This window comes from Gavialis gangeticus, unplaced genomic scaffold, assembly GCF_001723915.1.
Source record: "Gavialis gangeticus isolate Ggan-Ray unplaced genomic scaffold, GavGan_comp1, whole genome shotgun sequence".
NCBI lineage: Eukaryota > Metazoa > Chordata > Crocodylia > Gavialidae > Gavialis > Gavialis gangeticus.
The window spans coordinates 44,447,308-44,470,561 of NW_017729032.1; the positions used below are offsets into that span (position 1 = coordinate 44,447,308).

The 23,254-nt window shown below is 44.1% G+C and overlaps 1 protein-coding gene across 2 annotated transcripts; it reads right to left on the minus strand.

Annotated features, from left to right (window-relative positions):
• Positions 1-11,040: 11,040 nt before the first annotated feature.
• Positions 11,041-23,247, minus strand: RNF6 (ring finger protein 6). Of its 2 annotated transcripts, none has more exons than XM_019525117.1 (5): positions 23,187-23,247; positions 22,558-22,747; positions 17,551-17,767; positions 16,831-16,938; positions 11,041-13,076 (listed from the first exon to the last, which is right to left on the minus strand). In XM_019525117.1, exons 3-5 carry the CDS (start codon positions 17,741-17,743, stop codon positions 11,323-11,325), a joined length of 2,055 nt encoding a protein of 684 aa, XP_019380662.1. In that variant the 5' UTR covers positions 17,744-17,767; positions 22,558-22,747; positions 23,187-23,247; the 3' UTR covers positions 11,041-11,322. The 2 variants fall into 2 exon arrangements, with proteins under 2 accessions (XP_019380662.1, XP_019380663.1); XM_019525118.1 differs by having other exon boundaries at positions 17,551-17,763; positions 22,556-22,747.
• Between the last annotated feature and the right edge of the window lie 7 nt (positions 23,248-23,254).

The window sequence follows — 23,254 nt, forward strand, 5'->3', positions numbered from 1 at the left end:
GGCTGGGGTAAAGTATTTGCTGATGTTCGTAACAATAGAAACAATGCCGCAAAAGGAGAGAGAGAGAGAGAGAGAGAGCGAGCGAGAATGAGGACAGTTAAGGACATAGACAAAAGCTTAATGGGAGAAGCTGGAAGTGGGAGGATCTTAGAATAAAAAGGGGACTTTTGACAGTGGTTTCAGCAGTACATGTAGTCATACCATTTTGATCTTCATTTATTCAGAACAAACCTGGCTGTTTACAAAACCCATAGTTCTACATGCTTAAAAACAGGCTGGATGAATCTCACTGAGCTCCAACATTTTAGTTTAAGATGCAGAAGAATATTGGTTAGTTTGTTTTTTGTAAAGACACATATGCTTCATGCTTACACCCCAGCCACTTTAGACTGTGAGTAAATACAGGAGTGAAGTGGTGGGGTAACTGCTTAGAGCACATGCAAATGACAAAATAGTGTAACTCATATTGATTAGGTACATAGTGGAGGTGGGCAAGGGGGGAGCCGATTCTGGTGTTCTGAAGAGTAGTGTGAATCTGGAGGGATCCCAATGAAGTCAGTGGAATGACATTGATTTAAATCTGCAGTATATGTAATTTGAATCAGCCCCTCAGCCAGTGAGGGTACATGTCACAGGGTTTGTGTGGCTAAAGTCTCTTTAAAGCCACTGTTGTGCCCCCTGGGCACAGAATCAAGCTGGGGACAGGCTCACCCTTGGTGCTCATTACAGCAGGCTGAAGGAGGTCCAGGACATCACATGCTGTGCAGCCACCATGCAGTGCTCTCCCTTTCTGCCACTTCCTTATAACCATTGCAAATGCCAGAGCAGGGATGTGGTGTTTGGGAAGAAGCATTATTATTTACATATAAAGTCCTACTCCTAAGTGCTCCACAATTAATGTCAGCATGCATAATTCCTCTCTTACTTATGCTGATATGAATCCATCAAACTGCAGATCCTCATTAAGCCTGATTAACTCCTAGACTTTAATGTCATTAATGACAAAGACTGCATCCCACAAAAAGCAGAGGACTGAAAGTAACCATCCCTCGGGTCTGTAATGATTCTCCTGGGAAAGACTGAGAAGAGCCCTTAGATTTAAGAACAATACTCTTGAAAAATCTCTCTCATGACAAAGGAGTGTTATGAGCTACAGCAGGATGAGGGTAGATGCAGGCTGCTCTTCCAACGTACTTAGTGTGCCACACACCATGAGGAGGCTTGTATCTTATCTGGGGGTGCTCACCAACCTGCATGATTGAGTCTGATTTGTAATTCCACCTCCCCTTCCAACACTATGCATGCCATGTATTCTGTGTAAATGCAGTTTGAAGAGTTAATCCCATGTAATGTATACAAGGCTTATTCAGTACATAGAGGTCAGGGCCATGCTATTAGCAGTCCCTAAGTTTCAAGCCTTTCCCTAGCAGACACCTATTAGAAACTATTAAAACTAGTCAGTTTCTGGGCTTCTAATACCACAGCCCTAAGAGCACTGTGTACTTACCCAGCATAGCTTGGAGTGCTGTGGTATTAGGAGCCCACAAACTGAGTAGTGCCCCATCATTTAAAACATTTCTAATAACCAGTTTAGGGGTTGCCTTTAAAAGCTATGAGCATGAGGGAAGGTAGCAGCCCTGACACTGGTTACCTCCTGTCATTTTCAAGGCTTCAAATAGCAGCCTTTTGGTAACAATTTTCCCTCTATTGTTTCTGGAGCAGTCACAGTGGTAAGTATAATTAGTTACAAAATAGCTACGGAGTAGAAGCAACATTCAAGAAGCATGCTGCTCAGTAGCATAGTCCCAGATAGCCACAGGAAATCAAATTTCAGATCGTAATGTCGCAACATTGGGATCTCAGCATTGTACAACTTGCTTCACTTTGTTCTGATGTTTTTTGTTTCATGATGCCAACACTGCAATGTTGCAATGCAATATCACAGAGGTGGAACAGAACATGGCCTCGTGGTGACACAGACTAATACAATGTCATTGTATTGGCCCCAAAGCCATAGTGGGATACATTTAATGTTTAACAAACCTTGAAACCACAAGTGAGTTATGAAAATTGGGATGAGTGACAACCTTCCTGGCCCCAAACGTCTCTCTCGTAGACACAGCTGATACTATTCCACCTGCAAATCTTCAGTAGTGTGAAAGGACGGTACATTTTGGAACACACTGCGCTTTTAAGATGAAGGAATTACTACTGGTGTGATAATACCAGAAACGCTTAGAATAACAACACAGACTGAGGATCTAGAGGCTGAAAAATAAAGAGATGGTGAAACAAAAAGCTCTAAACTTTCTACCCTAGTTGTGGTTACCATAACTATATTTAGGCCCCAAGAGCCTATTTCTAGATTACATAAAATGCATCAAGAAAACAGTATGGAAAATTATAGGACAACTACACCATTTAGCATGTCAGGGATAGACAGCTATAAAGTTAGAGATGGAAAAGGTCTATAAGACCTTCCAAAAATCTTCCTGTCCAGCCCAGTTTTCTCTGGGTCTAAACATACGTCACCTTTTTACACCATAAAAATGTTTCTATCCACATAAAGGCCAAGCAGACAGATGTCCACTCTCCCAGTTGCACCCTAAATGCCCAAACTTGCAGCCGTGAGATAGCAGCACAGTATCATACCACCTATTTTGCAGCCATCCATTTGTTTTAAGGTGGGAGAGTGCAGGCAGTCCCTGAAGCCCTGGAAGTGCCTGCCTGGGTTTCCCCACCTGGGATGCCCAGAGTGTGTACTGACACTCCAGTGCAGTTCTGAGGCTGGAACCACTAAACAGCTGCTTGGTGGTCTATACCCCAGGACCATGCCTGCTTACCCTGGTTACAGAGATGTGCCCTGGAGATTCTCTGGGGCACATTTCTGCATGTTGCCTATTGTCACACAGGATAAATGGGCAGGACATGGGCCATGTGTTTTGCATAATTAAATAAATCACCTGTGCTGGGACACAGCTCAGCACAGCTGATCCACTTCATTTGGCAACATCTATCTATACCCTCAGTCTGTTCCTATACTATACCTTCTCAGTCTCATTCCTCTCTTGGCATATGCATTCTGGATTAATTTCCCATGATGGCTCAGTTGCATTTTCCAAATTAAAGTTCATTTTGTTATTTTCTACCCACATTTCTAGCCTCGTGAGGCTTTTTTTATTACAGCTGTGCCTGCAGCTTCTGTTAATTTAACATCCTCTGCAAGTTTAATGACCATTCTATTTATTCTTTCCAGACTACTGATGAATATAAGATTGGTACTCTTACCAATCCTTGAATAACTGTATTAGACACCTCCTCCAAGTTAGGGGTAGATTACTATTTATCTCTAACTTATATTGTTTAGTCAATGTAATCAATGCTTAATCCATGCAGTTGTGCATATGTATGGCAGTTTGAATTAAATATCTGAGTGAAAGAAGCTCAGGCCAAGCTGTGACAGGCACTGATAAAATGTTAAGGTAAATGAAAAATCAACCCTTCACTGTAATTCACTCAGCCTAGTGATGAACACCATTAAAAAAGCCCAAGAAGAAATTAATAAGTCTTTCTTGATAGCAGGCTTTGAATAATGAGAAAGTAAATAAGGCCCAAGGCCACATAATAAACTAGGCGAAATGCTGCTTAATAGCTGTTCAGTCAGTTAGCACTAGCCATTCCCTGCACTGAATGAGGAATATGGACAAAATAGCATGCAATCATATAATTAAAGACTGCACCCTAATGCATCCACAGCAGGAAGCTCAATTTCCTATCTTTTAAATGCTTATTTTTGCAACCATAATAATTCTCTTCTAATATAGGTATGTGTATCATACACATTCATCTATCTGTATGTTCATTTTGCACACAGATGTCACTTCAGGTACAAGTGGCATTCTTTCTTGTTCTCAAGTTGCTTGACAGTCAGATTTTATACCAACCAACAGTAACATAGCCTGCATCACTCAACTGGTAACAGCTGCACATGAGTTTCTGCCATCCTAAATAGCCATATGTCTTATTTATCATATTTTTATGTCAGAGTATTTCTGTATTACAGTAAAATGGTTGAACAGCCTGCATTTTAGACTTGCAAACCATTACCTGTCAGTTTTTGGTTTCTTAGAATTGGATAGGAACTACTCTTAGTTCTTATTAAAGCCTGGGAAGAAGGGAGAAAAGCCTTGCTTGAACCCACAGCAGCCAAAGACCCACCTGCCTTGCTGGAGCTGGCAATGCTGAGAGAACAAAGGCTGCTGTGGGAACCATGCTTTATTATCAGCTGTTCGATCCAGATTGGACCGCCCCACAGCTGCTTGGGTATTTCTGGCCTGTTGCGGAGACTGGAGTGGGGCAGGATAGGCTCCAGGAAGGGACAGTGATATGGGAGTGCCAGGACACTGGAGGAGAGGCTCTGGAAGAAGGGGAGCCAGGTGCCTGCCAGTGTGGGAGTTCAGAGGAGCTCTGATAAGGCAGCTTCAAGTCCACAGCAGGAGAAGTGGTGGGAGCTGGAGGGAAGACTTGCTAGGAGATGAGCCAGCTGTGGGAGAGGTAGACGTGCTTGGATTAAGGTATTTTTTTGTCTCTCTTTTTTTGCTTTAGGGTTTTGCTAGGGTGGGGAGACTGTTAGGCTGGACCCTGACCCTGGGACCAAAAAGGGGAAGACCTGGCGATGGGCTGGGCAGGGGGGAGAGATGTGGGCTTAAAGCCAAGCTCCCATACCCAGACCTGCAGAGCTAGTCAGGGCTAAAGAAAGGTCCACATCCAGGTGGGCTCGGACTCAGCTGGGAGATGCTGGACTGACGCTGAAGCACCCAGGACTGGGTCCTCCACGCCACCGAGAGGCAAACCCAGCAAGGGTCCCTTTTCAGTTCCTCGTTTAAGCTGAGGGAGAGGACAGGCCCACAAGCCTTTAAGTTCAAAGAAAAGAAAGAAGTTGCCTGTTGAGATCCAAAGGCGTGATTGATGCTTTAACATGTGGGTGGCACATGGATGGTGTGTAGGGAGATAGGAGCCCCAGAGGAAGGACCAAGCTTGGCGCATCCAAGCCAACCCACAGAGGAACAGACCACCTCCTCAATAAAGTGTGCTTCACATCAAGACCTGGCAGGCAAGAATCAGGTCACCTCCGTGGAGTGACTAGATTGGGTGAACCCCGATTTATCGGGTCCCCATGGATCAGTCATGTTGAGTGCAGGGCCACTGAGGCCCGCAGCCCTATTATGTACTGTGCTGACAAAGCTACATGACAAAACTATCTGGAGTACAGAGAACAGATAAAAGTATTAGTTTACTCCATTATATGCTTAGGATATTGAGCCATGCATATTTTCTCTGTGAAAGACTCTAAAGATGATTACATGTATTTTGAATATAATATTAGTGTCTGTATTGGGTTCTTCCATCTTCTGTACAGCTGCTTTTCTTCGAAATGAGCATTCAAATAATATGCGTAGGCATACTCCTCTGGCCTTATTCTAGATAACAGGGTAACAGTATGAAGACATGATGGCACAGGTTTTCTTATAAGCTGTACGAGCTGCTGAAACTCCACTTGTGCTCCAGGTCACTACTGTTCATCCTGCTGCATCTTCACTGCTATTGTTGTCTATGCTGGTGACATTAAAGCTAACATATGCATGCCCACACACCCAACAGTCACTCCTTCATTAGCAGCACAGGCATACCCTATATAGCATAGCAATTTTATAAGCAAGGTAAATGCACATTCATAGAATCAGACTTGGGAGGGACCTGCAGAACTATTTAGCCCAACTCACTGCTCAGGTACTGTTCCTAATTTATCCCAAGTAGATGCCTGTCTAGCCTCCTCTTGAAAACAGCAGTAAATGTGATTTCACTTCTCTAGGTAGCTTGCTTCACTGTCCAACAATCCAGTCCATGTGCTTTTTTCCTTTACATTTGATCTAAATTTGTTTTTGCTGTAATGTAAGACTCAGGCCCTGCTCTCTGTGATAGGGGAACAATTTCTCCCTGTTCTTTATGGCAGCACTTTTCAAATATTTGAAAGGCTATCATTCTCCATCGTTTTAAGTCTCCTTCCAAACTAAACATACCTGGTTTCTTCAGCATTTTCTTGTGTGAATTCTCTCTTCTTCATCATCTTTGTTGCTAGCCTCTGATAGAGAATAAAATCAAATTTTGAAATATTAACGTGTCACAAAACAGAACTTTTGCTCTATTATTCTGTAGTCAAAACTGAACAAAAACTAAGAGCTGTCATTTTTCTGATGGGTGTCTTGAGTCAGAAAAGTTTGAAAGCCACTGGCTTACATTTTTAGCAGCAGAGCAACAAGTAAATACAAAGCAGTTACGCAGCTGGCAAGGCTTTAATTACCATCATTACCATAATTTACTTAGAAACTAGAAAAAGGAACAAATTACATGTCTGACCTTGCTTCCATTAAAATCAAGGGTAGAGCTATTTACTCAAATTGGTGGCAGCCTAGGTAATATAGTATTCTGGATAGCAATCAAGCAGAGTCCCTTTTTCTCTCTCCAATCAGCATCAGGAATGGCCAAATTACACCTTTAATTATACCTGTAGACCTCTGTTGTGCTTTTGAAGATTCACTTTAGTTAGCACAAAACTTTGACTAAGGTGCATGGAAAGATTTGTGTGTAGATTATTTATTATTTATGAAAGTAATACATATCAACGTGGAAGCTATAACTCATGGAAAATATGACCTGTTTTTTGGCAGGTGCCTGAACAGCAATTGAATTGAATACCTGGCCACATACTTGCATTCTAGGGATACACAACAGATGCCAGTCCTTTAACCCAGGGGTGTCTACAGCCTGTGGACTCCCATTATCCAGCTCCTGGTGCTACCCCTGGGTCTGAAGTGACCTGGATCTGTCCCATTTCAGCCGCTCTGGGAACCACACCGCACATAGCACCTACTCCAAGTACTCTAGGATGTGTGCTGCATGTGATGCCTGCTTCAGCTGGTCCGGGACCTGTGCTGCATATGGTGCCCATGGGTGCTGCATGCATCCTGAACTGGCTGGAGCAGAGCAGTTGCCAGGGATGCCACATTCAACACATACCCCAGACACATGGTATGTGTTGTCTGGCTGCTCTGGGATCTGTGTTTCACACAGTGCCTATCCTGGCCACTCTGGGACACATGCTGCATCCAGTGTGGATACTGGAGTGGGCCTTGGATGCAGCATAGTGGGCAGAGCTGGCAGGGGAGAATGTCCATGGGCCTGCTGGGAAGATGATTTTGACACCTGCTGCTTTAATCTCATGGAATCCTGCCTCACATCCTGCAAGGAAAGAAGGCAAAAATAATCTGTCTTTATCCCTAGTATACCCTATAGCAGCCAACCAGGATCCCAACTTGGTGCTACAAGCTATAGGAAGAGCAGCTAATATGACTGCAATCATCACACTGACTTTTTAGGGGACTGGGGACTAATAAATAGACAGGGAAAAGGTAGGGGAGACATACATTTAGATGAGGGGTGGGCAATTATTTGGGCCTGTGGGCTATGTAGGGAGTTTTGATAAGCTGCTGCAGGCGAGGTCAGCACCCCTCCACTTCCCCCCAACTCCCACCAAGCAATAACTCATCAAAACTCCCTCTGGGGCTTGGTGGGTAAGAAACAGTGTTTGGGAGCAGGACAGACATGCTCCGCTCCCTGCACACCCTGTCCTGTTGGGGGGTGGGGTAGAGGGTGTATGGGGGTATGTAGAGGACCATGTTTGTGTTTGGGGTGGGGACTGCCTGAGAGCCAGGCAGGGGTGAGAAAACGAAAGGGGAGGCGAGGCAGGGGGTGCGCGTGAGTGCATGGGGGCTGCCTGAGAGCCAGCTGGGAGTTGAGGGGTGGTGGTACATGTGCAGTAGAGCTCACCCAGTTGGTGGCTTCTCCTGCAGCATTCCACATGGGGCTGAGTCCTGCCCAGGGCAGCCTGTGCCATGATCCCACCCACCTGTTGGCCCCAGGCATTGGCCAGCACACAATTTCTGGCAGGGCTGTTCCTAGTGTGGCTGCAGCCTGCTAGGCTTGCATTGTCACCGGGAGGCACAGGGAGCACAGCAGTACACAGCCAGCTGTAGCCACAGTGGGAACAGATTGTGTGCTGGCCAGGGCCTGGGCTGGTGGAGCTTTTCTGCTCCCCTTGCCTCCAGCTATGGCTGCTGTTCCTGCTCCTTCCCCTGCTGCACGGCTCTAGGCAGGTGGGAAGCTTTGGCCAGGTAGCTCCTGCCCAGCACATGGAACTCTAGCTCTAGGCCACCTTCCACTTGCTTTGCCCACCCACAGGGTGGCTCATTGTGCCAGACAGGCAGAGTGGGTGGAAGGCAGCTGGGAGCTCAGGCTGGAGCCCTATGTGCTGGGCAGGAGCCATTCAGCTGAAGCTTCTCCCTCTGCCCACCCAGAGTGGCACACCAGGAGCAGCAGCTGCAGCTGAAGGCAAAGGGAGCAGAACAGCCCCACCAGTGTGGGCCACAGCCAGCACGCAGCTTCCAGTGGTGCTGTTCCTGGTATGGCTGCAGCTGGCCGGGTGCTGCTGTGCTCCCTCATCTCCAGCAGCTACTCCTCCTCCCACTCCTTCCCCTGCTGCACTGTTATGGGCAGGAAGGGGGGAAGCTTCAGCCAGGTGGCTCCCACTGGAGGTGAGGGGAGCAGAGAAGCATCTAGCCAGCTGCAGCCACACTGGGAACAGACCTGCCAGAAGCCTTGGCTGGCGGGAGTGCAGTGCGGGCTGGCCCAGTGGCAGCAGGTGGGGCTCCGCCCCACATAGAGCATGCTGGATCCAGTCAGTTGGTAAGCTGGATCTGGCCTGTGGGCAGTACTTTACTCACCCCTGATTTAGACACTGAAGCTGGGGGTATTGAATAGGAATAGAAGAAGGGTAGTTTCTTACACAATAAGCTATCAATGACAGGCATGTTTAAATCCTCCATAATTCTAGTATGATTAAGGCAATACCAAGGAAAACTGTTACTTTTAATAACCAGTATCCTAAATCACATTCTTATTAGACAAACACCCCTACATTTTATAGAAGTTTTCATGGACTTAACTGTTAATGACAATTTTAAAAAGCACCTTCACTTTTTCAAAAACAACCATCTTCATTTGGCACTTAAGGTGAATTTCATCCCTTGAAAAATTATGCTAATCATATTACAGATTAACAGAGAGGATATGGCTTCATCTACAGGATGTCATTGAGGGTTGTGCTACAATGAAGTACATGGAAGTTTAAAAGCTTTTTGGAGTTGGAGAAAAGACTCCTTGCTCTAAGTACACTGTCTAAGACCACACACACTGTGGTTCATGGTCTTTCCCTATGGATTTGGGGATAGTTTACTATAGAATAAAGTACCCATGCTTTATACCATAATACTTAGAATTTAAAAAATAAGATGGATTCTGCTCTTGGATGAATCTATAATGCCCAGACAAATCAGCATATACATGCACTTTAAATCTGTCCCTTCATACATACACGTGGCACTCCTAGGACAAAGGTAACTCTTAAAATGTAATACAGAACTACATTAGGAATGACATCTTCCTCCCCAGCCTATAGAAAGCAGCATAACAGTAATTCACACAAAGCCTCATATTCATTCTGCAATTTTATTCTTTTTTTCCTTTAAGTTATTGGTATAAAGCTTAGGATCTACTTATACAGGATTTTGTGGGGGGGGGGGTTATAGGAAACTTAGGTCTTTTTACTGTTAGTGTCTTTTCTCATTGGGTCCTCAAGGACAGTTATCTTTAAGAAGACTAACAGTGTACATGTACATGTTAGATTCTTGTACAAAAAACACATAAAGCAATACTTTTTTTGAGTAGAATGCAAATCATGCATATTAGAGACAGTATGTTGGTCAAGGCATTGAAGTTCTCTTCAAATTAAAATAGCCTAAAAAGAAATATGAAGTTGGATTAAGTAATTTAGAACAGTACAAAAACTTCTCAAGTGCTCATTTATTCTTTGAACAAAATGTTTATGTTCAAACAAGACAAGCTATATTGGAGTTTGACTTGATTTACTGAGTGACAGCGATTGTCAGACCCTGCATTGTTATGTATATTTCATCATGTCAGTAAGTCATCCACTTTCAAAGAAGAATTTGTTAAGAGTAAGCATTCTGAAACGACATGCATAAATTGGCATGAGAAAGTTCACACAGAACCAAACTGGAAGGTTTTGGAAAGGGTATTTCAGTGTGTGTGTGTGCGTGCGTGCGTGCGTGCGTGTGCGTGCCTATATGGCCTGCTTTGCACACCCCTAGTATTCAATTTTGGATTTGGCCTGACTCAGGGGACAGTGATTCTATTAGTTGATTTGGATCATTGTCCCAATTTGATTAGGCGAAATCCGAACATGAAGATTCGATGCTGATTCGGAGAATCAGCAATTTGGCCATAGACACAGCTTTAAATGTTTTTTTTTTTCCTTTTTTTTTTAAATACATACCTCAAGTTACCAGGTACAGCTCATGAATGCTGAGATAGTGGGATGTACTTGGGGGCGGATCCGGAAGTGGACCCGAAGTACTTCCGATCCACTTCCAGGTCCACCACTGAGCGTTCACAAGCTGCCTGGTACCTTGAAGTATGTAGAAAAAAATATTTAAAAGCTGTGCCTATGTCCGAATCATTGAATCTCTCTGAATCGATTCAGAGAGATTAAAGGGTCTCCTGACTGGATTCGGAGATTCAGCCCCCGAATCAAATCTGCAACCAACGCTTTGCACAGCCTTAATATATATACACACACTCTGCATAATAGTGTGTGTGTGTGTGTGTGTGTGCGTGCGTGCGTGCGTGCGTACTGAGCATTTCAAGTAACTTAAATATCTTTAACAAACACGTCCAGCAGAGACTTTTTGTAAAAGAAATTGTTCTTAGAACAAAAAACTAACAAATGGCTATTTAGACACCAATTTCTCAACACAGTAGTGAGCCTGTGTAAAAAATTTGTAGTCTAAATAAAGTGAGTCCATTACTCAGTTTAAAAACAAACATACATTAAGCAGGACTGAGTAACTACTGCATTTCTGTATTTACAAAAGTGCTTAGCATAACAAAATTATTTAAAAAAATATAAATTTTACTCAGATCATTTGGTTCTACACCTATCTGTAGATCTGCACTTTGAGAAAAATAGTATATACACTGCTAAGTTTAGGCAAGTTTCCTATATGTTAAAACAAGTCTAACAAAACCCCCAAACACATGTAACCTTATCCAAGTTATGATTCACCCGATCTGGCTCATCATAACTAGAGCAGAAGTTCATCAATACCTAACAATATATAAATAACTTTATCCATTGTTTGCTGCATTAGACCCCAACACAGGCTGCCGACAAATGGGGCATGTAGAATTTTCAGAAAGCCAGCGATCAATACAATGAATATGAAACTCATGCATACAAGGTAACTGCCTTAGCTTGTTCCCCATTACATATTCATTGATGCAAACACTACATGTTTTACTTATTTCATTCTCAGAGTCAATATCCCCATAGTTCCGGGTGGTAAGATTGTCAATCTGTTCTTTGGTTAAACCTCTTACACGCTCGTCGTCATCATCCTCATTTAGCAAGAAGAAATGTGCAAGGCGAAGAATAGGCAATGTCCCATTTTCAACCAAATTGTTTGCATCTTGAGACTGCCTGTTACCTTGGTTTTCATTATCGCGGCTATAGCGTTGAGAACGGTCATTCCATCCATTTGTTTCAGTGCTGCCTTCTTCAGTGTGTCTATTTCTAGTTGATGTCTCACTCAGGTCACTGTCATTAATTGCAGCGTGTGAGATATTTGATTCTGACTGGGTTTCTGATAAATGCTGACCATCCCTTTGAAGTTCTGAATTCGATTCAGTCTCCATTAATGAACTCAGTTCTCCAAAGCCAGTCATAATTTGCCTAAGAATTGATCGAAGAGCTGCTGATGAAGGTTCACCAAGTCCAGTTTCTGAGATCCGCCGAAGAGGTATCCGAATAGTACTAACATATGTTCGTATACCTGCACGTTCTGATCGTGAAATAGTACGTCGAAAACCCCCACTATCACTTTCAAAAGTGACTGTGTTTTCTGCTGTTCCCACTCTAGAACGAGTCCTACTAGCAACACTATCCCGATCTCTGTTTTCCCCAGGGCGAATTCTTCTTACTTGAAGATCTAGAGTAATTGTTGGATGCCTTCGAACAGAAGCTACTGGTCTACTAGATTCCTCCTCTTCCAGAGTTACACCTAACATTGGGGCTGAATTAGAAATCTGTGGAGCCTCTGTACTACCCACTGTTTGTTCTTCACCTAACTCAGAAGGAGTCTGGGCTGCATGTCTTCTATTAGACCTTCTACTGACTTGCTGTAAATTCCCATCCTGCCTTTGACTGTGCTCTTCAGTAGTGCCATCTTGTCTTCGCAATGGGGAACGGCTTCGACTGCTCAAAGTAGATCTTAACCTTAGGATTTCTAGTCTTTGGCTTGTACTCATCTGAACACTAGTTCTAGACCTACCTCTCTGAACACCTGCAGATATATCTCTTCTTTGCATTCTCCTTTGTCTAGCACTGTGCTCACCACTGTCTGAAGAATTATGTTCACTGCTTGTTCGGGAAAGACCTGTTGACTCCCTAGTTCTACTTCTCAACCTCCCTAAGCCAGAATGAGAGGTTGCTCCAGTCCTTTGTGCCACTGAACTTCTCGCAGTTCTCATCCTTGCAGTATTAGGAGCATTATAATTTCTCTCTCTCAAGGTCCTGCTCCTTGTTCGAGTGGCTATTGGACTGACTGCTCTTTGAAATCTGCTTTCTAAATTAGTTCTGCTATTATCTGAGTGGGAAGATCCTGCATATTCTTCACCAGCAGCATCAAAACTGTTATGTTCATGATTTATGTTGATTTCAAGACTAAACCGGAATTCCCCACTGTTTGGATTGGTCCGACTCACTGCTCTCCAGGTTTGGTTCCCGCTTTGTCCGCTGCGCGTAGCATTTCCTGTGCGACGAAATGTGTTCAGCCACTCTAGCAAGGAGTCACCATTTGAATTTTCACCAAGAACCTCAGAATCTAGAAGGAGATAAAAAACCCATTAACTTTTTTTTTTTTTTAAACTGTTCAAAGGTTTGCCCTATCTTTGAACTAAACTGATCCAGTAGTACAAAACACTATGCTGCTGCTGCGCTGAAGGTACGCTGTATATAAAAAAAAAGGAGGAAGAAACCCATCCAACTTATACATATGCATAAATGGACTTCAGTGTTGCAACACTGATCGATCTTAAATCTTCGTGTGTCTGCCTCCAAGGCAGAATTCACAGTCCTGAATTAGTCTAAGCCCCTGTTCAGTTAAAAAAAAAAAAAAAAAAAAGGTAACTCAGAACAGGGGTTCACAACAGCCAACAAGCCAAGACTGAGTCATTTCAAATGATCAACACAAATGTTGAGAATCGGGGATATCCTTAAATCCAACCACTCCCTTCATACAGTTTACTTCTCCCAAAGGTAAATGCCTAAGCACTTTCTTTCAACAGGAGTGAGTAGGGAACACAGATGGAATCAGAGATGTTAGTGCCTCTCTTATATATAGTACCCTAGTGTTTTGAGTGCTCACCCTCTCTATAGGAAACCAAGTTCATTTATTTCCTCAGCTATAAGAGGTTCAAACCCTTATCTCCTGCTCCGAAACAGTACTCTAACCACCAGACTAGATGCTACTCTGGGATGCAGACTCTCTTGACGCTTCCTACAGAAGCTGTTCCGTTGAATGAAACAGAATAAAAGACTCATTGGGTTAAGGAGTTGAGGGAGAATGGCCATGACTTTGTGGTCTGAGTAAGACCACTCACCTGGGAAAGGGCAGACCTTGGTTCCAATCCCTGCACAAAGGATGGTTTATGCAACAGTTTGTGAATTATTTAAGTTTAACCAAATTAAGGAGTTTTAAAGTCTGAATAAGTGTCAGGCATAAAAATACAGTTTAACTACCCTATTTTAAATTTACATCTTTAACCGAGTTGGATTAACTTTCCAGAGTGTTTCCATCTAGACCAGGGGTTCCCAAGGGCACATTCGAATTTAAAAGAAAAAGCAGCGCGCACCAATATGACATGCCGTTACATAACCGAATTTAGCTGGTCAGTCTCTCATGGCCGACTCAAGGTAACTCCTGAATATGTGCATGCGCATAGTTGCATTTGAGGAAGGAGTAGTAAGCACCACTCCTTCAGTCAAACTGACTCAGTCTCATTTTGGCAGCCATTTTGTACAGCCTGTGAAAAAGATTTAAGTGTTGCTGTTCTGAGTTCAATCAGCAGTGACAGCATTTTTTGTGGAATAATGATTTTTACTGATCATAAAAATGTCTATGGCCATCTGTATAAACCTTGGAGGGTGCCATGGCACCTGTGGGCACTGTGTTGAGAGCTGCTGATCTAGACAAACCCTGAGAGTTAAAGAAAATAGGAAATTAAGGTGGTATCTCTATCAAACCCTTCCCTATTAAACTTTCATGTGTGCAGATTATTCCCTGCCTGTACAGAAGGTGGACATGGTTTGGGGCCATTTTAATTTTGTTTTTAGAAAAATATATTTCCTTTTCTTATGCATATAGAGAAGATTTTTGATTCAGCCTTTCAGTAAATCCATACAGGAACAAGGAGCTATCCAACATATACCCAGTTTGAGAAAAGATGCCAGAACTGAATGTTGTTGTTTTTGGGTTTTTTTAAAAATAAAATAAGTGAAATTTAGGACCGTTGTTTTGTGAGTGTTCAGTTAATTACTAATTTTTCAGTCAGCGGACTGCTTAGAAAATTAACATTAACTTGTATTATTAAGTTACTGTGTTCCTCAAGAGGAATGTTTAAAAAGAGAAATTAACTAAATTTGTTTTCCACTTGGATACAACTTCTCGGTGTTTTGCTGACTCTAAGTATGAAATTAGTTTAATTTTTCTTTAATCTAAAGAGGCAGTGTAATGGGGCAGTCTGTCTCTTTAAGAGGGAACAGTCAGCCGTGTTGAGAGAGTGCAGCTGCAGGGCACTTGGATAAGTGAGGGTGTTCCACTAACAAACTTTAAAAAGCTCCCAGAAGAATATGCAAGAGAGAAGAAAGCAAACTACAAATACAACAGCTTGCTACAGTAAGGGGTCATAGCCAAAGGCTTCCCCGCTTCTAGTCCCCAAGACAGGGCAGCAGGGTTTGGTTTTGTTTCTTGCTTAAAGACTGTGTATTGAGAGAACTGGCTGAGGAGCTACTCAAGGAACAAAGTCTACCTGCACAAGCCAGCAGGCTAGGTACCTGCTTATGGGCAGAAATGTATGTTATATTTGTGCAAATAAGTTTCGTCTGAAGGAAAAGAGGTGTAAGTAATTTATTGTACACCCAAAGAAGCTGCTGTGAAGTAGCATGAATTTGCTTTCACAGCATTAGGATATACATAATTTGCACATGTTGCTCTTTAGAGGAAGAGCTATAATAGATAACTGCAAGTTGAATGGATGCCATTTTAATAGGGCAGCCAGCCATGTCATCTGGATGTCTGACTCCAGACTCCTGAAGCAAGTTTTATTCTTCCAAATCAGCTAAAGTGTACGCTCAAGAAGAGGGCAGAAAAAATGCTTCAGGGATGTCCTCCAGGCCAACTTAAAAAAAAAAAAATGCAACATCAATGTCAACTCATGGGAGGCTACTGCCCAGGACTGCCCCAAATGGAGGAAGAGTCTGCTGCAGGGATGTTGGTACTCTGAAACCTCATGACACCAAGAGATGGAAAAGTAGGAGCAGCAGAAACAGCATGTTGTGGACGAAATAAAAAATCCAGCGCCACAAACCCTGCATGGAAACACATCTGAGATGACGTAGAGTCTATTGATCCCAAACAGGACTTGTTAGCCATCTTTGGACACACAGATAAGACAATCATTCTCGACTACAAGAGATTGCCAAAGAATAGGGCAGCATTTTTTTTAAATTTAACAAAACTTTATCGAATTACAAATTTTATTTTCTTCATCTGATCATGTTCCCCCTTTAGTGGAATCCACTTTTTGAGTCTTCGTTTTCCACAACCTTCTGGCCATTATCATCTATCCTGAAACTCTTGTGTTCAATGGCATGTCTTCTTGGGTTTTTCCCGCCTCCTCCTGTCTCTGACTCAGCCAAGCTTTGTTTCTAACCTGTTCTTCAGGCCTTCTGGCTATATGCTCAAAGCAGCTCCATCTGCTCTCAGGTTTTTCCTCTTTGCCCGCTGCCACATCCCCGCGTTTCTTAAATGATTGTTCTTGCTCACACCACCAATCCACCTCTGCCTTTTCATCTCAGTCACTCTCATCATGGATAACTTTTTTCTTCTAACTACAATAGTAGTAACCTCTGTTTTGCAGATTTTTCCCTTAATGGGGATTGGATTTTTCCTATCAAATCACTCTATTCCGTATGTTTCATCCATGCCTTATTTATTATTGTGTTCCTAATTTCCTCTTTTAATTCTTCATTTTCTTGCCTGATGGACCCCACACAATATAACTTATGCATTAGCTGGTCATCCAATAACACAGGTGTTCCCTTCACTACTACCTGAAAATGTGCTTGACGTTGACACTATTTTTCCCCTACTGATGTGCTAATGTGCATCCTGAAAGACAGTCTATCTTCCCAAGTCACTACTCTCTACTTGTCTACTTTCTGCAGTCAAGGGCACAACATCCACAAACATCAGGTACGAGAAGCATACTTACAAATGTTCCTAGTCAGTGGATCATGGATAAGCATATTGAATTATGTACTTATAGTCTAAAAATAAGTAAATGAAGAAAGGTTACCTCCAACAATTCTGCCTTCACCTTCCCTATTTTCCATACCAGTTTGGGATGCTAAACGTTCCTTTGCTCCTTCCAAACGTCGCCGTAGTTCTTGTGCAGTTATTTCTCCTGAAACAGTTCACATATCTATGCAATACATTTATCAACTATTCAATAAAACATTTCCTGTATAGACATTTTCCTATATATACTCTATATAGGAAAGTGTCTGTGCATCTTTTGCTGCCATCAAATTATCAGAAATAAAAATAAAACAAGAAACAACAGCATGACTGTGACACTGACCAATACAACTACATAACAGAAGCAAAGGTCTAAATATAAACCAGAAATTCATAACCCCCAACTTTTCAGCATCATTAAGTTCTAAAAGTTTAGAAGGGAAGAGATTTTCTTCTATAATGGGTGTATCGTGTATTTTGTTAATGATTTAGATTTTAGTTGTAAAGGTGCCCAGAGGTTACAAATTGGATGTATATTATAGATCTAAACCTGACAGGAATAGAAAGAATGAACTTTAGTTCACAAGTTTTTAATTTATACTGTTGATTTTTTTAAGAGGATCCATCAACTTTCAAAGAGAAGAAACCTCTGACTCTTCAGCCATTCCCTAGACACAGACTACATTTTACTACTAACTATATGGGTAAAACACAATTAAAGTTACTCCAGATTTATAATGATATGCTGTCTCATCCACTTCAGTCCTACACATCTTACCAGGAGTGCCAAGAAGATTGTGGTCTCTCATTATTCTGTAGTCTTCATCATTGAGTTCATTAATGAATTGGTAATAGGCCTCCTCTCTGCTAAGACGCTCCTGCTGCCGTTGTCTCTCATCCTCACCATTGCCATGTTCTCGAGGAGAGGCTTGCTCCCTGCCTCCCCCTGTATGAGACCCAGACTGATCCATGCTGAAGTGACCAGGCTATTCTGAACAAAAACAAAAATCAAAAAGGAGTTAAGAATAATTCTAGGTTGTGGGTTGCTTTAGATTTTCATGAACATTAACTCAAGAAGATGAACAAGACTGTATTGACTTATTTATCAGGTCAATCCACTAATGAAGAGTACATTGAACAAGTGTCTTGCTTCTATGTCACCCTCAGTGACTTCCTTCCCTCAATGAAGAACCATGCAAGATGGCATATCAACTTCTTTTTCAAAAAATAAATCCAACCATCACTGTCCTTAAACCAATAAAGTTGCCTTAGAAAAATATAAAGCAAAACCCAGTTCCTTCACCTCACTGATATGGAACCACTCCTGGGTAAAACAACAGCAAAAATGATGCGCAATACCTTACAAACAAGTCAAAATGGCACTGGAACAACTGCCCAACTGAATGAATGCCAAACGTTAGGTTTCTGACACCGCTCTATAGAGAAGAGTCCCATTCATTTAGATCTGTTATAACAAGGAGTTAGGACATCAGTTCTATATAACATCTGATGTATGACCAACCAATCACATAATTACCACTTCCATCCCACTTGGCTCAAGCTACAGCCAATTCACTCATTCAAGTACCAAACTTTACTTTAATTGGAGCATGCCAGTCCTGCCTCTCTTTCAAGTTGGGTTTGAAAGGAGAGAATTGTAAAGCCAAGCGTCAGTCTGATGATGGCCTTGAAACCCAAGCCACTTCATTTTCATCCACACCAGCCACTCAAACATGCTGAACTAGAAATGTGGCAGAAGAGAACGCTTACCTCTCAGTTTAAGACAACCCCAGAGGAGTACTACCTGATGCCACTCTTTGGAACTTTCCAGAGAAAAGTCACTTATGTTCAACCCTGCCCTTTTCTTTCATGCTCTGTAGTCGCATCGAAGTTCTGGAAAGAGCTGAAACAGTCATCACGAACACATCTACTTTACTCTTCTGCTTGCAGGCTCTTTACCCCAGCCTCATTCTATTCTATTCTTGGGTCTCCTCCTCTTTTCCCTTTATGTTCTTTTCCAGGGAATTTCACTTCTAGCCATCTTTCCTGTGCACCTCAAATTCCATTTCCTCTACCTAATTTCCCTACGTCTAGCCCCACATCTTAATTTAACACCCAAACTTTAACATCTCTGTGCGTTGGCTTACAATGGTTCAGAAATCAAACCTGTTTTTCCACAGAACACCATGTCTATTGCAAGCCTACATCTATGCAGGCTTTTGAGCTTGCCAAATGCTGAAGGCCATTCCCATTACCACAGATAAGCCACAGATATTCTTATATAATAAAGGGCTTAGTCTGTCTGTCTGTCCATAATACTCTCGGAGCACTCTGGTTAGTGAAAACAACGAACCAGGGTGCGGAGGGGACAGAGCGGGGGGAACTCCGCCCCCACCCCGGCTCTGCTCCTCAGAGGCAGCGGAGTGCCACCATGATGGCAGGGATGGAGCAGGGAGGCGAGGACAGTGGTGATGGAGGCAGCGGTGCCACGGTGTGCTGGTGGAGAGGGATGGAGGGGACAGCAAGGTAAGCTTCCCTCCCCAGCCACACTCCTGGGAGGCAGTGGTGACATGGGATGGTGGGTGACTGCGCTCTGTCCTTGCCCACCTCCCCTGCATCCCCCGGCCATTTTGGATGGGCAATTCACTAGCTGGCTATAATGACTGTAGACCTGGGGTAGAATGATAAGGGGAGGGGCACAGGTCCCAGACTATAAATGATACTTAAGATAAAGAAATAAAGAATGAAAAAGGGGGGTGCAAGTCAAAGGTTAAAATAAATAAATAAATAAAAGGGATCTAGAGGGAGCCATTGAACAGAGCATCTTCATCAGTGCACACCACTTCAAAACACTGTGTCGCCTTTATTACCCATCCCCTTTGAATTAGACATCCCACTCTGTACCACTCAAACTTATATGCTGGAAGCTATAGTATTGGCTTCTATTTTTCACCAAGGCTATACCCAAATCTGTCTGCTGCTTTGATTTCAGTCTTTTTGAGATCCATCACCTTGAAGTCAACACAGCCAAAGCTCATATCTAGGACTTCCTTCACCATCTTTAATCTCTTAATGCATGTTTCTTCCCCCAGTCCACTCAAAAGCATTAGGACCATCCCCCAGGACTGCGCCACCTCTTGAGTATCAAATTTCTATCAAATCAGCAGGTCCAGATGATCTCCATCCCAGGGTGCTGAGGGAATTGGCAGAGATCATTGCAGGACCCCTGGCACGGTTTTAAGAGCACTCATGGTGCTCTGGCCAGGTGCCAGAGGCCTGGAAAAGAGCCAATGTGGTCCCCATTTTCAAAAAGGGGAGGAAGGAGGACCTGGGTAACTACAGGCCTGTTAGCCTTACCTCGGTCCTGGGGAAGGTCTTGGAGAAAATTATCCAGGAACACATCTGCAAGGGACCAGCAGGGGCGATTATGCTCAGGGCCAACCAGCATGGGTTCATTAGGGGCAGGTCCTGTCACAGCAACCTGGTTGCCTTCTACAACCAGGTCACAAAATCCTTGGATGCAGCTGTCACAGTGGATATAGTCTTTCTGGACTTCAGGAAGTCCTTCGACACTGTCTCTCACCCCATCCTTATTAAAAAGTTAGGTGACTGTGGCATCGATGCCTACACAGTCAGATGGGTTGCAAATTGGCTGGAGGGCTGCACCCAGAGGGTGGTGGTGGACAGGTCGTTTTTGACCTGGAGGGACATGGGCAGTGGGGTCCCCCAGGGTTCAGTCCTCGGGCCGCACTGTTTAACACATTCATCAGCGACTTGGACGAGGGGGTGAAAAGCACCTTGTTCAAAGTCACAGATGACACTAAGATGTGGGGAGAGGTGGGTACGCTACAAGGGAGCAACAGGCTACAACTAGATCTGGACAGGTTACAGGGGTGGGCAGATGAGAATAGGATGGGATTCAATACTGACAAGTGCAAGGTACTGCACCTAGGGAGGAAGAACCAGCAGCATACTCTAGGCTGGGGAACTCCCTTATTTTCAGCACAGAGGCAAAAAAGGATCTTGGACTCATTATTGATTCCAGGATGAACATGGGCCACCAATGTGAGGACACGGTAAGTAAGGCTAACCCAACCTTGTCATACATCCACAGATGCAACAAGAGCAGGTCCAAGGAGGTGATCCTCCTCCTCTATGCAACATTGGTCAGGCTGCAGTTGGGCTACTGCATCCAGTTCTGGGCACTGCACTTCAGGAGGGAAGTGGACAGCATTGAGAGGGCCCAGATGAGGGCCACTCGCAGAGTCAGGGGGCATCAAGGCAGGCTGTACGAGGAGAGGCTACGGGACCCCAACCTGTTAAGCTTCCACAAAAGAAGGCTGAGAGCGGACCTGGGGGCCGTCTATAAACTTACCGGGGGGGACCAGCACGGAACAGGAGAGTCCCTGTTCCCCTGAGCACTACCAGGAGTAACTAGGAATAACAGCCACAAGTTGACTAAGAGTAGGTTCAGGCTAGACATCAGGAAGCACTACTTCACAGTCAGAGTGGCTAGGATCTGGAACCAACTTCCAAGGGAAGTGGTGCTCACTCCTACCCTGGGGGTCTTCAAAAGGAGGCTAGATAATCACCTAGCCGGGGTCATTTGACCCCAGCATTCTTTCAAGCCTATAGCAGGGGTCAGATTTGATGATCTGCTCAGGTCCCTACCAACTATGAAACTAGGGAGGGAAAGGTCCCCTACATTGCTTTTAATAAGAGTTAGATTTGGCTGTAAACTCCTCCACCTGTTCTCGTTTCCACAATATCAAGTTCAAGGTCCCTGTCCTCACCACTCTCCTGAACTCTCACCACCCTGTCCCCACATCCCACTATCTTTATAGTTCTTTCCATACTATGTAGCATTTTTTGCCCACTACTGCTAGACAATGACCCTAAGTCAATTTTGATGCCCATTGTGTTAGGTACCGCAAAAAAGCCCCAGTCAGGGACAGTCTCTGCCCCAAAGATTTACAAGCTAAGGCAACAAGCAACACAGATGGCAGAACACAGTCAATGCCTACAGTTTTCATATGAAGTTGCCATTCAAATAAATGGAGAAAATATGTAGGTATTCCTAACTAACCCCCTGGCCTAGCGATCCTCATCAACTCACTGAACATTTAAACTGAATGTTAATGTCCTAACTGAATACAGTACCATCCTGCTGCACAAGAAGATGCCTATGTAAACCACTATTTATTAAGAAAAAGCCCACGTCAGATGCTTTCTTCATTCAGTGTATGATTTTGAAAATAAAGATTCTCTTCTTCCTTCCCCTCCCACCTGCCATCTCTCATATACAGTAATAGGGAGAGCAGTAAAGCTTGTAGGTGGTAGAAAAAAAAATATCCATGTTGTTGACAATCTTATGGCAGGATGATTAATCACACCCTTTACATGACTCACTTAGAAACAGCCAGAAGTGTGAAATCTTGAGTTATCCAGGCTGTTTAAATTAATTGCATGGATGACAACTGCTCCCACTTGTTTAACATTGGCCACCATCAAAGCAAGGTATTTCTGCACTCAAATACTTCACATTCTTGGAAAGTAAAGGGTTTTCACAATGAAAAGGAAAGGATCTAAACACAAATAGAAAGGATGAAATAGTCATGACTCAGGATTTCTTTCCCATTGCAGCTGTTGTCAGGGAAATACATGGCAGGAAGTACCTGTGCCAAAGTCATTTCATTCTACATGTTTTGGCATGCTCAGCCTACACCCAATGCTGCTGTTGTCACTGCTCTCCCCACCCTGATCATGACCCAAGAGATACTTACCTTATTCTTTCACTTCTGGGCCTTTTCCCATGAATCCTTATCCATTAAGCGTTCGTTTTCTGAAGACTTCACCACTGGCTGCAAGCAGGGAGACAGCCGAGTTCAGACAGAGAAGCCTCCCCTGGTGACAGGGATCGCTGGCATGGCCAGGTCCGAGGATGCTGATGTTGATGTGCTGTGATAGGCAGAGCCCTGACAAAGGAGAGGCACCAGGAGGTTAAAGAGGGGAAAGAAACCAGGCAGCCCTGCTTCAGCATGACACCCCAGCCCCCACACCCAGGCCTGGGACCCTCCACAGGGGCTGCTGTGTGGGCCCTTTTAGGGGTAGGGGGCTGGTGCTTTGCCTTGCCCTGCGGGGCGAGGAAGGGGCCGAACGCCTCCCCTGGGCCCTCCCAGGGCCACTCATCCCCAGCCTGCTGCCAGAGGCAGGACTGCAGGGGGTGACTGACAGCCCCCAGCCAATCACTTGCCAGGGTCACGACCGCCGACCAACCACAGCAGAGCGGGGCAGGCCGTGTGCACAGCTTCCCTTCTCCCCAGCCCCGCGTGGGCCCCGCTGCCCTGCCCTGCACGAGCCAAGCCGGCCTGCTCCGCGCGTGGCCTCCCGCCCGCCCGCCGGGGCCGACATCACCCTCTGCACCGAGTCCAGCGGCTGTCCCCGCCGCCGAGGGAGCCCAACCGGGCGGGGGGGGAGGGGGA

Excerpts from the sequence above, each read along its gene's own strand:
- RNF6 (XM_019525117.1), bottom strand. The coding sequence starts at position 17,743 with ATGGATCAGTCTGGGTCTCATACAGGGGGAGGCAGGGAGCAAGCCTCT. Across the intron at positions 16,939-17,550 it reads CAATCTTCTTGGCACTCCTG|GAGAAATAACTGCACAAGAA; the intron begins GTAAGATGTGTA and ends GAACTGTTTCAG. Across the intron at positions 13,077-16,830 it reads TGAAGGCAGAATTGTTGGAG|ATTCTGAGGTTCTTGGTGAA; the intron begins GTAACCTTTCTT and ends ATCTCCTTCTAG.